We start from the raw sequence: 12,895 nt of genomic DNA on the forward strand, positions 1-12,895 counted from the left end.
AGTGGTGCGTCCATTGTTCTGACAGTACACTGTAGACATTCGTTACAGTGAGTTGGCCATTTATTCATCCAAAACTAATATTATGCTAAGGTTACATCTTTCTTTGGTTTCTAGGTGTTGAAAATACCCAATACAAAATAGATGACACAATATTAATTCATAACAAGAAGCCGGTAGAATTCTGTTTGTCCAAAGTAACTATGTTTAACATCACTCTCCATTATTTGTCAGCATGAAAGATTAGTTTTGTAACAAATTATCTTAAAAATCATAGACTAAAGGCTCTATGAATTAGATGAAATATAATGTGTTACCAAACATACAGCAAAAACATTGAAATCCAATATGACATCTTCAGTTGCACATGCTAGTGAACAGTTAAACGCACCTCAAGATACTGTTGTATGACTTGTTGACCTACAAAAGGAATTAGACAATGTAAAGCTGTTTGTGACGTTTGAAAACCTCATAAAAGCAGATTACATGAATACATGTGTTGGCTGAAGCTGTAACTTTATTAGAAATTTAGATGCCGGCTGCCCCCTTGCGCTGTGTTAGTGTTTAATTCGGGCTGGGTTTCTCATAGCAGGACGAAGGACGTGGACTTTACTCACAGACTTCCAGTATTTCACAGTATCCATTCTTTGCTTGACCGCAGCCAACCGTAAATTTGTGTTTAGACCGAACTCTCAGCTGTACTACTGATCTTCGGCAGGAGGCGGCTTCGGATCCCCTGATGTGGGGTTTCTCTAAATCTCTACAGACGAATCTCGGGACTTATGCTTCAGCTAGTACGCCTAGCGAGGTGGCGCAGCTGTTAGTACAACTGACTCGCACTCGGGAGGATGACGCTTCAGGTTCCCGTCCGGCCATCCTCATTTAGGTTTTCTGTGATTTTCCCAACTCGCTCCAGGCAAATGCTGCGATGGTTCCTTCGAAATGGGCCGACCGATTTTCTTCCTAATAGTTAACAAATTATCGGAGTCTGTGCTCCGTCTCTAATGACCCCGCTGTAGAAGACGTTAAACATTAGTACTCTTTTCCCGTTTTTCTACTAGTCCACGACAGTGTTCCTCTAGCCTCGTCCATCTGTGCTTGTGTTCCAAGCTTCTTTGTCTGCGTTTAAGATGACACCGTATTGCTTCAGGGGCGATGAAAGAAAACAGGATAGATATAGAATCTGGGTAATGCAGAAACTTTATTTCAATTTGTCAAAATTATAAGTGAAAATATAAATCAACTACACATTAATTACGAGAGGAAATATGCGAAACGTTCGTTTGGTGACAGATCGCACACATATACTAGCGGCCATTGAAATTGCTACACTACGAAGAGGGCGTGCTACAAATTGCGAAATTTAACGGACAGGAAGAAGATGCTGTGATATGAAAATGATTAACTTTTCAGAGCATTCACACAAGGTTGGCGCCGGTGGCGACATCTACAACGTGCTGACATGAGCAAAGTTTCCAACCGATTTCTCATACACAAACAGCAGTTGACAGGCGTTGCCTTGTGAAACGTTATTGTGATGCCTCGTGTGAGGAGGAAAAATGCGTACCATCACGTTTCCGACTTTGATAAATGCCGAATTGTAGCCTATGGCGATTGCGGTTTATCGTATCGCGACATTGCTGCTCGTGCTGGTCGAGATCCAATGACTGTTAGCAGAATATGAAATCGGTGGGTTTAGGAGGGTAATACGGAACGCCGTGTTTGATGCCTCGTATCGCTAGCAGTCGAGATGACAGGCATCATACCCGCATGGCTGTAACGGATCCTGCAGCCACGTCTCGATCCCCGAGTCAACAGATGGGGACGTTTGCAAGACAACAACCATCTGCACGAACAGTTCGACGGCGTTTGCAGCAGCATGGACTATCAGCTTGGAGATCATGGCTTCGGTTACCCTTGGCGTTGCATCACAGACAAGAGCGCCTGCGATGCTGTACACAACGACGAACCTGAGTGCACGAATGGCAAAACGTAATTTTTTCGGATGAATCCAGGTTACGTTTACAGCATCATGATGGTTGCATCCATGTTCGGCGACATCGCGGTGAACGCACATTGGAAGCGTGTATTCGTCATCGCCATACTGGCGTATCACCCAGCGTAATGGTATGGGGTGCCATTGGTTACACGTCTCGGTCACCTCTTGTTCGCATTTACGGCACTTTGAACAGTGGACGTTACATTTCAGATGTGTTACGACCCGTGGCTCTGCCCTTCATTCGATCCCTACATTTCAGCAAGATAATGCACGACCGCATGTTGCAGGTCCCGTACGGGCCTTTCTGGATACAGAAAATGTTCGATTGCTGCCCTGGCCAGTACATTCTCCAGATCTCTCACCAATTAAAAACGTCTGGTCAATGGTGGCCGAACAACTGGCTCGTCACAATACGCCAGTCACTACTCTGGATGAACTGTGGTATCGTGTTGAAGCTGCATGGGTAGCTGCACCTGTATACGCCATCAAAGCTCTGTTTGACTCAATGTCCAGGCGTACCATGGCCGTTATTACGGCCAGAGGTGGTTGTTCTGGGTACTGATTTCTCAGGATCTATGCACCCAATTTGCGTGAAAATGTAATGTCGTGTCAGTTCTAGTATAATATATTTGTCCAATGAATACCTGTTTGTCATCTGCATTTCTTCTTGGTGTAGCAATTTTAATGGCCAGTAGTGTAGATCAAGAACGGTAACAGTATAAAGTATGTGCACTATAGTCGTCCAGACAGTGAGGAAATGGCGATAGAAAACTGAAACCAATTGTTAGTTTGAGAAACAGAACGAGCGAAAGTGAAAGGAGCGACAATACTTACTCGAAAGACAATTTTGTTTTGCGTTTTTATTACCAACCGTCAGTGATTGACTGTTCTCTGCAACATAACCTAAGTGACTAGCCACGATACAACAAGATTATTCAAATTACGAGTTGGTGATAACACTTTCCAGCTGCGTGACAAACGTAGAAAACATACCTCTAATATATATATAACACTTGTTTAGTTTACGTTTTTGTACTTCTATAGCACAAAACAGTAGGGATGAATTACAAAATCGAAAAGTTATCTAAAGCTTGTACAGAAACCAGACTGCAGTTACAAGAGCCTGCCTGAGTGGCCTTCGGTTCTAGGCGCTACAGTCTGGAACCGAGCGACCGCTACGGTAGCAGGTTCGAATCCTGCCTCGGCCATGGATGTGTGTGATGTACTTACGTTAGTTAGGTTTAATTAGTTCTAAGTTCTAGGTGACTGATGACCTCAGAAGTTAAGTCGCATAGTGCTCAGAGCCGTTTGAACCATTTTGCAGTTACAAGAGGCGAAAAACACGAAGGGGAAGCAGTGTTTAGCATGGGAGTAAGACAAGTTGTACGCTGTTACCGATGTTATACTGTCTGAGTAAGCAGTAAGGAGACCATGGACAAATTTTGAAAGTGAATTATAGTTTAGGTATCAGAAATAAAAACTATGACGTATAAAGACAACGTAATTTCGTCAGTGGCGGCGAAAGACCGAATGGATAGCGTCTCAAAAAGAGACTATAATGTGGAAACCGAAAAAAATAAAACAGGCGTAATGAAATGTACCCGAGTTAAATTAAGTAATGCTGAAGGAATTAGGCACTAGAGGAAGCAGATGAGTTTTTCTGCCTGACCACAAAAGGAGCTGTCGATGGTCGAAGAAGAAAGGATATAAAATCAAGACTGCCAATAGCAAGAAAAGAGTTTCTGAAAAAGAGAGGAAGTTATTGACAGCTAACAGTTTAAGCGTTATGAAGGTTTTTTTCCGAAGGCATTTGTCGCGAGTGGACCCTTGTATTGAAGTGAAACCTGGAAGATAAGCAGTTCAGATAAGAAGAGAGTAGAAGGTTTTGAAATGTGTTGCTGTAGAATAATGCTGAACATTAGTTCAGTATCTGTTCAGAAGGTACTAAATCAAATTGGAAAAAAAGAAATGTACGGCACAATTTGTCTAAAAGAAAGGATCGGTTGATTGGGTGTAATGTCCCCGCAGCAAATACCCTCTACCACGCACTAATTAATCATTTTCAGTCAAACCATCCACATTCATTCACTTTGGAAAAGTTATCTGATCTGACTTTCTCGTAATATATGCGGCGGCAGCTCGTTGACGCCAAAGTATTTTCTAGTGCATTTGTTCTTTGAAATAACAGAGGTGCATATATGTGCATTCTCCATGGTTGTGAGAGTGGTAACTAGGACAGCTTCTGGAGTGTCTGTTGAGGGATTGACGTGTTTCTGAGAGATACATATTCAGATTTTCTTCTCGCTAAAGCGAGCCAATTAACATTTGTGCCGCTAACGGTTTGTTTTAAAGAGAAAGAGATTGTAAAAGGAAAATAATTAAGGCGTGGAATCACCGGAGACCTGGACATGTAATGGAGATGGATTTAATACACGATTTCCTCCATAAATAAGGTTTGTGTCTTTTTTATTCTGGAGTGAATGAACGAATGAGTTTTTTCTGTATCATTTGTTGATCACGTGGGCCCTGTAAGTAGTGGGGAAGTTTCAGCTGTGTCGAAGAGAGCCTGCAATCATCGAGTCTGTGTTAAATCGTCCAAAAAGGCTGCGTACACATCTGGATTTCGCAATCTTTCGTAAAAGGAAGAAATTGTCCATACGATTGATTCTCCCGATTGACTGCAGTGTTTAACAGAAATAATAATAAATGTAAAGATCTCTTACAGCAAGCCGGTCGCTGATTACTAAGAGGAAGGACTCCGCCAAAGATTCTATTTGGCTGATTCTTTTTATCATTATATCACGTAATGAAATCTTGTATTAAAAACTATACATAGATAAAGGAGAGAAAGAGAGAGAGCGAATGAAAATAGAGATAATACTAATAATCCTCCATTAGTCTAATTTTTCGCCTGTCTTATCACGGATCAGCCAAGAACTGGGAGGGCCTTACTTTACTGTATAGACTTATGTGTGAAGGTGAAGGGATCTTAAAGACAACAGATACACGTCTATACAGACAAGACATTACACAGAGATAGTGGTAGCTGCATTGATCATCTATTCTTAGATTAAAGAGACGGCAACTTATTATACGAACATTAAAATGTTAAATGTGGACATACAGAGTCATCAAAGAATCGTCAATCGGGTATTTGAGGAAAGGCAGGGAGGGAGGGGGTTAAAAATTGTATGAGGAAACCAATGCTTGAGTACAACAAGCTGGTGCAAATGGATGCAGCGGTTACACAGAGATAAAGAGGCTTGCACAGAACAGACTACCACAGAGAGCTACATCATACCAGTCTTCGGAATGAAGACCAACACTAGAACACAACGGTAACAGCGGTAGCAGACCTGGGTAAGATTACTTAGTAGTACACTAATACCAAAACAATCAATCGAATTCTTACAGTTACATCATCTAGAAGAAGAACTGCTCAATTACCTTCTTTCTGTCCACGTTTCCAATTGCTTCGTTGAGGTACTTTTTCTCCTCGTCCGAGATGAAGGGGTGGGAGTTGGGGTCGCTGTAGCACAGCAGTTGCCAGAGGATGAACCAGAGCACTCCGATACCGCCGAACAGGTAGAAGACGCTGTCCCAGCTCTGAGTCGCCTCTATCACGACGCCGCTCACTGCGTTAGCCACGATGTTTCCGATCAGGGAACCTACGCAAACGCACAAGTCCTTAACACATTGAAATACACTCCTGATCATCTTTATTCGCGGGTAGCAACACACACAGCATTCAAATTTGGGAGCTGGTTAGATGCAGCTCAGTTGCATCTCATCGGAAAAAAAATAGCTGTTGTAGTTTCCCTCGCCATTGCAATACTAAATCAGCAACCTCGTATTGCCTAATGTTACAAGCCCAGACCATTCAATCGTATAGACTATTGCCCCTGCAACTATTGAATAGCCTGCAGCCCCTTTCCAGGGACCATATGTTAGTCTGGTCTTTCCACATATATTCCTCCGTTGTGGTTGCGGCTACGATAGACTGTCTGTATCATTGAGGACGCAAACAACCCCAGTGAGTTATGGTCCACTTAGATACTGATGTTCAGATAAATACGGTACTTGTCAATTATTTGTTATCATCTAAGGTTTCTGCTCGCAAAACACACACAAACACACACACACACACACACACACACACACACACACACACACACACACACACACACACACACTCCCTCTTTGCTCCCCCCCCCCCCCCCTCTCTCTCTCTCTCTCTCTCTCTCTCTCTCTCTCTATATATATATATATATATATATATATATATATATATATATATATATATATTCTTTCGCGCTACAGTATCTGCTCAACACCGTTATTGTTTCACTGTATTCGTAGTGCTATGAGAGACCTAGAGAAAGCTTTCGACAATGTTGACTGGAATACACTATTTCAAATTCTGAAGGTGGCAGGGGTAAAATACAGGGAGAGAAAGGCTATTTTCAATTTGTACAGAAACCAGATAGCAGTTATAAGAGTCGAGGGACATGAAAGGGAAGCAGTGATTGGGAAAAGGGAGTGAGACAGGGTTGTAGCTTCTCCCCGATGTTATTCAATCTGTATATTGAGCAAGCAATACAAGAAACAAAAGAAAAATTCGGAGTAGCTATTAAACTCCATGGAGAAGAAATAAAAACTTTAAGGTTCAAATGGCTCTGAGCACTATGGGACTTAACATCTGAGGAAATCAGTCCCCTAGAACTTAGAACTAACTAACCTAAGGACAGCACACGACACCCAGTCATCACGAGACAGAGAAAATCCCTTACCCCGCCGAGAATCGAACCCAGGAACCCGCGGGTGGGAAGCGAGAACGCTACTGCATGACCAAGAGTTGCGGACAAACTTTAAGGTTCGCCGATGACATTGTAACACTGTCAGAGACAGCATAGGGCTTGGAAGAGCAGTTGAACGGAATGGACAGTGTCTTCAAAGGAGGATATAAGATGAACATCAGCAATGGCAAAACGAGGATAATGGAATGCAGTCGAATTAAATCGGGTGATGCTGAACGAATTAGATTAGGAAATGAGACGCTTAAAGTAGTAAAGGAGTTTTACTATTTGGGGAGCAAAATAACTGATGATGGTCGAAGTAGAGAGGATATAAAATGTAGACTGGCAATGGCAAGGAAAGCGTTTCTAAAGAAGAGAAATTTGTTAACATCGAGTATAGATTTAAGTGTCAGGATGTCGTTTCAGAAAGTATTCGTATGGAGTGTAGCCATGCATGGAAGTGAAACATGGACGATAACCAATTTAGACAAGAAGAGAATAGAAGCTTTCGAAATGTGGTGCTACAGAAGAATGCTGGAGATTAGATGGGTAGATCACATAACTAATGAGGAGGTATTGAATAGAACTGGGGAGAAGAGAAGTTTGTGGCACAACTTGACCAGAAGAAGGGATCGGTTGGTAGGACATGTTCTGAGACATCAAGGGATCACCAATTTAGTATTGGAGGGCAGCGCAGAGGGTAAAAATCGAAGAGGGAGACCAAGAGATGAATACACTAAGCAGATTCAGAAGGATGTAGGCCGCTGCAGTAGGTAGTGGGAAATGAGGAAGCTTGCACAGGATAGGGTAGCATGGAGAGCTGCATCAAACCAGTCTCAGGACTGAAGACCACAACAACAACAACAACTGGCGCATTTCACGGAAGTCCGTGGAAGACGACGAGATGGATCAGATGGCACTATCCAGACCACTCCCCTCACTCTCCCCTACCTCGAGAAGATCGACACCTCATCCGAATGGCACTGCGGAACTGGTCTGCGTCCTCCTCGGCTCTGACGCAACATGTAACACACTGTACACTATCAGGGGTGACAGTCCGTCGCCGCTTATTACGGCATGGCTTACGTGCGCCACGTCCACTTTTCCGCCTGCCTCTCATGAATGTGCAGGAATATGCGCCAGTATTGTATGGATCGACATCAATGGGGACATGAATAGTATCAACTAGTGTTCTTCGACGGATTCAAGTTCTGTTTTTTTGTATATGATGGACGCATTTTAGTTGCAGCAGTCAGGGGCAGAGGCTATACAATCATTGCATTCGCACAGGACAAATAGCGCCAACTCAAAGCCTTATGATGTGGGATGCTATTGGGTACAACAACAAAACATACACTACAGGCCATTACAATTGCTACAACACGAAGATGACGTGCTACCAGACGCGAAATTTAAACGACAAGAAGGAGATGCTGTGATATGCAAATGATTAGCTTTCCAGAGCATTCACTCGAGGTTGGCGCCGGTGGCGACATCTACAACGTGCTGACATGAGGAAAGTTTCCAACCGATTTCTCATACACAAACAGCAGTTGACCGGCATTGCCTGGTGAAATGTTGTTGTGATGCCTCGTGTAAGGAGGAGAAATGCGTACGATCACGTTTCCGACTTTGATAAAGGTCTGATTGTAGCCTATCGCGATTGCGGTTTATCGTATGACGACATTGCTGCTCTCATTGGTCGAGATCCAATGACTGTTAGCAGAATATGAAATCGGTGGGTTCAGGAGGGTAAAACGGAACGCCGTGCTGGATCCCAATGGCCTCGTATCACTAGGAGTCGAGATGACAGGCATCTTATCCGCATGGCTGTAACGGATCGTGCAGCCACGTCTCGATCGCTGAGTCAACAGATGGGGACATTTGCAAGACAACAACCATGTGCACGAACAGTTCGACGACGTTTGCAGCAGCACAGACTATCAGCTCGGAGACCATGGTTTCGGTTACCCTTGACGTTGCATCACAGACAGGATCGCCTGCGATGATGTAATCAACGACGAACCTGGGTGCACGAATGGCAAAACGTCATTTTTTAGGATTAATCCAGGTTGTGTTTACAGCATCATGATGGTCGCATCAGTGTTTGGCAACATCGCGGTGAACGCACATTGGAAGCGTGTATTCGTCATCGCCATACTGGTGTATCACCCGGTGTCATGGTATGGGGTGCCACTGGTTACACGTCTCGGCCACATCTTCTTCGCATTGACGGCACTTTGAACAGTCGTCATTACATTTCAGATGTGATACGACCCGTGGCTCTTCCCTTCATTCGATCCCTGCGAAACCCTACAACTCAGCAGGGCCGGCCGACCGGTTTTAGGCGCTACAGTCTGGGACAGAGCGACAGCTACGGTCGCAGGTTCGAATCCTGCCTCGGGCATGGATGTGTATGATGTCCTTAGGTTAGTTAGGTTTGAGTAGTTCTAAGGCTAGGGGACTGATGGCCTCAGAAGTTGTCCCATAGTGCTCAGAGCCATATGAACCATTTTGAACTCCGCAGGATAATGCATGTTGAAGGTCCTGTACGGGACTTTCTGGATACAGAAAATGTTCGGCTGCTGCCCTGTCCAGCACATTCTCCAGATCTCTCACCAGCTGAAAACTTCTGGTGGCCGAGCAACTGGCTCGTCAGAATACGCCAGTGACTACTCTTGATGAACTGTGGTATCGTGGTTAAGCTGCATGGGCAGCTGTGCCTGTACACGCCAGCCCTGCCCTGTTTGACTCAACGCTCAGGCGTATCAAGGCCGTTATTACGGCCATAGGTGGTTGTTCCGGGTAGCGATTTCTCAGGATCTATGCCCCAAATTGTTTGAAAATGTAATCACATGTCAGTTCTAGTATAATATATTTGTCCAATGAATACCCGTTTATCATCTGCATTTCTTCTTGGTGTAGCAATTTTAATGGCCAGTAGTATAGTTGGTGTGTGTCTAGGGCACTGTGAGCATTGCGACATACGTGAAAGACATCCTGTGGCCTTTAACCATACCATTTCTGCACAATACCCCAGACGCCATTTTTTTGCAAGACAATGCACGACCACATGCTGCTGCACGAACACGTGCCTTTCTTGTTGTCACAGAATGACAGCCGTATGCCCTGGCCTGCCTGATTACCAGACTTGTCGCCAATCGAAAATGTGTGGGATATGGTGAAACGACGGGTGCAGCGCTGTGAACCGATGCCAACCACGACTGATGAACTTTGGAACCAGTGTGGATGCCATTCGCGCCTTAAGGCCATCACTCATGAAACAAGTTATCAACGCCTACGATAGACCCTGTGCCTACTAGGCAACAGGACACATGCGGGACCGAGGTGACTGAAATGCTATTCTTTTCTGCAGAATACACTAATATATATGTCTTGAGAATATGAACGTCCTGTCTCTAACGTTCAAGGTGTTCTGTTTCTTCTGAACATGAATTTAATTTTTATTCTGTGAAGTTTACATGGAAATGATTTTTCGAACCACAGTTAATGGTAATCAGAACCCGCCAGGGTAGCCGAGAGCGCTAACGCGCTGCTTCCTGGACTCGGGTAGGCCCCGGATCGAATCCGCCCTGCGGATTAACGACGCGGGCTAGTGCCGCCCAGCCTGTATGTGGTTTTTAGGCGGTTTTCCACGCCCCACTAGGTGAATATCGGGCTGGTCCCTACGTTCCGTCTCAGTTACATGCGTCGCAGACATTTGTAACATGTTCACATTATTTTGCGATTTACACTTCATGCAGACAGCTGGGGCACACTGATTCCATCCGTGCGATTTACGGGGTGGCGGCAGGAAGGACATCCGGCCACCCCTAAAACTAACATTGCCAAATCCGTTCTAACGACGCCGATCCTGTTATCGCTGCGGGACTATGGCGTAAGCGGAAGAAAGAAAGAAAGTTAACGGTAATCAGAATTAGCTACTGGGACGGCTGAAATTTACATAAATGTTAAATGTGACGAAAGAAATGAGATTTCATGAAGTGAGACAGATATGAACACTTACCAGCAAAGACGAGAGATCCAAGAGTGCCTCTTTCGCTAACCGGAACCCACTGTGCCAGAAGCGCGTTCAGGGCAGGAAATGTAGTTCCCTTAAAACAAATTGAAAACAGATATTGTATATCATATGTGTGAATGAAGTATAAGATATTTTCTTGACGCACATGAAATTCTGCAATTATGTTACTGTCCAAATAGAGTTAAATGCATGCTTTAATATTCAAATATCAGTACAGATGCTTTCAGCACATCACGCGGTACTATAATGCAGGAAACACATAAATAACAAGTTTCTTGCGGTGGTCAATCTTCGCAGAAGCTATACGTTATCAAAAGTATCCCAACACCTATAAATGTACATTAATATGGGAAAGGCCAACCTGCGCCTTCATGACAGCTTGAACTCTACGGGATGCACTTTTAGTGAAATGTCTGACGTCTATGGAGGAATGGCAGCCCACTCTTCCAAAATAGTCGAAATCTCAAAATATGCTTCTGTATTGTCTTCAGGACTTGGTTTTTGTTTGTGCAAACGAGATGATGCAGCACAGCTTGAAGGCTGACTGTTACAGACATCTTTCATGTTATACGTGGTGAATCACCTAAAACTTAAATCGCAAATATTGTGGGAAAGTAAAGTGCTATTGATCTGAGGTTTTCACAGAAAAGATCGATAGTCAAGGGCTCGTTAATCAATCTGAAGATTGTTAAAAATATTTAGAAAGTGTATTTTTGCGCAAACGTACACTTTTTAAATGTAACAATGCCTGTTGACATTAACAATCTAAAAGTAGAGTAACTTAGAATGGCCGGCCGGAGTGGCCGAGTGGTTCTAGGCGTTTTAGTCTGGAACCGCGCGTCCGCTACGGTCGCAGGTTCGGGTCCTGCCTCGGGCATGGATGTGTGTGATCTCCTTAGGTTAGTTAGGTTTAATTAGTTCTAAGTTCTAGGGGACTGATGACCTTAGACGTTAAGTCCCATAGTGATCAGAGCCATTTGAACCATTTAACTTAGAATGTCTGTGGTGTTTGTTGTAGGATTCTAGTTAGATTCGTTCAAGAGATATCGTATTTTGAGAAGTTTCCACTCCGATACTTGTACAATACTTATGGTAGCACACACTAAAAAACAACGCCTTAGGTGGATTCTCACGAGTAACGAGACAATTTGCCATCAGAATCTGTGTTTAAAATGACGTCAGGCAGCGGCAGTACACGCATCCAGCCTGATATGGAATTACTTCTGCACACGTGCTAGCATTCCAGCGAAGATGTTCGAGCAGTTTGCAATAATACGTCGTTGCATGTGTCCTTACAGCGTCTTTCAACCTTCCCCGCAGAAAAAAGTCTACAAGCGTCAAATCCGGGAAACGGGCCGACAAATATACATGTCCTCTGCGTCCAATCCGACCGTTCTTTAAGACATGCTGTGGTACATCGTGCACTTTGGGCTGGACAGCCATCATGTTGGTACCACAGGCTCCTCCCAGAAATACTAAAATGTAGACTTTCACGGCCGGGAATGCATGTCCATTATAATTATCCAGGCTGTTATGCCACGGTCGGTTGATGAATTCTGTCTCAATTCCCAACGTTTGAGTGGAATGAACAGTTTTATGAACAAACGGATGGCGTGGCTATGGGAAGCCCCCTAAATACCGTAATTGAAAGCTTCTTTATGGAGAAATTCGAAGAACAGGCCTTAGGTACTGCCAGCAAAAAAACCAAATGTATGGTTCCGATACGTGGATGACACGTTTGTGCTGTGGAGACATGGCAGGGAGGAACTAAGCCGGTTCCACGAACATCTGAATAGATAATTCTGTTTACAATGGAGTAGGAGGTAGACGGCAAATTACATTTCCACGATGTGCTTGTTTTTAGAAACGAAAATAGTAGTTTGGGCCACTCACTATACCGCAAACCCACACACACGGACCGTTATTTGCACCGGGATTCGAACCACCACCCACAACAGAAGCGGGGTGTTATCAAGACGTTAGCGGACAGAGCTAGAAATATTTGTGAACCTGAGTTGCTCGACTCTGAGATGGAACATCTCCACAATGCACTAATGAAGA

The 12,895-nt window shown here is 44.0% G+C and overlaps 1 protein-coding gene across 2 annotated transcripts in view; it reads right to left on the bottom strand.

Annotated features, from left to right (window-relative positions):
- Positions 1-12,895, bottom strand: part of LOC126278329 (putative inorganic phosphate cotransporter) — a 331,537-nt gene that overhangs the window by 34,429 nt on the left and 284,213 nt on the right. For both annotated transcript variants that reach the window (XM_049978349.1, XM_049978350.1), the window contains exons 4-5: positions 10,820-10,907; positions 5,444-5,664 (exon numbers count right to left, since the gene is read on the bottom strand). In XM_049978349.1, coding sequence (XP_049834306.1) covers positions 5,444-5,664; positions 10,820-10,907 — 309 coding nt within the window. The remainder of the gene's footprint in view (positions 1-5,443; positions 5,665-10,819; positions 10,908-12,895) is intronic.

Source organism: Schistocerca gregaria, chromosome 6 (genome assembly GCF_023897955.1).
Source record: "Schistocerca gregaria isolate iqSchGreg1 chromosome 6, iqSchGreg1.2, whole genome shotgun sequence".
NCBI lineage: Eukaryota > Metazoa > Arthropoda > Insecta > Orthoptera > Acrididae > Schistocerca > Schistocerca gregaria.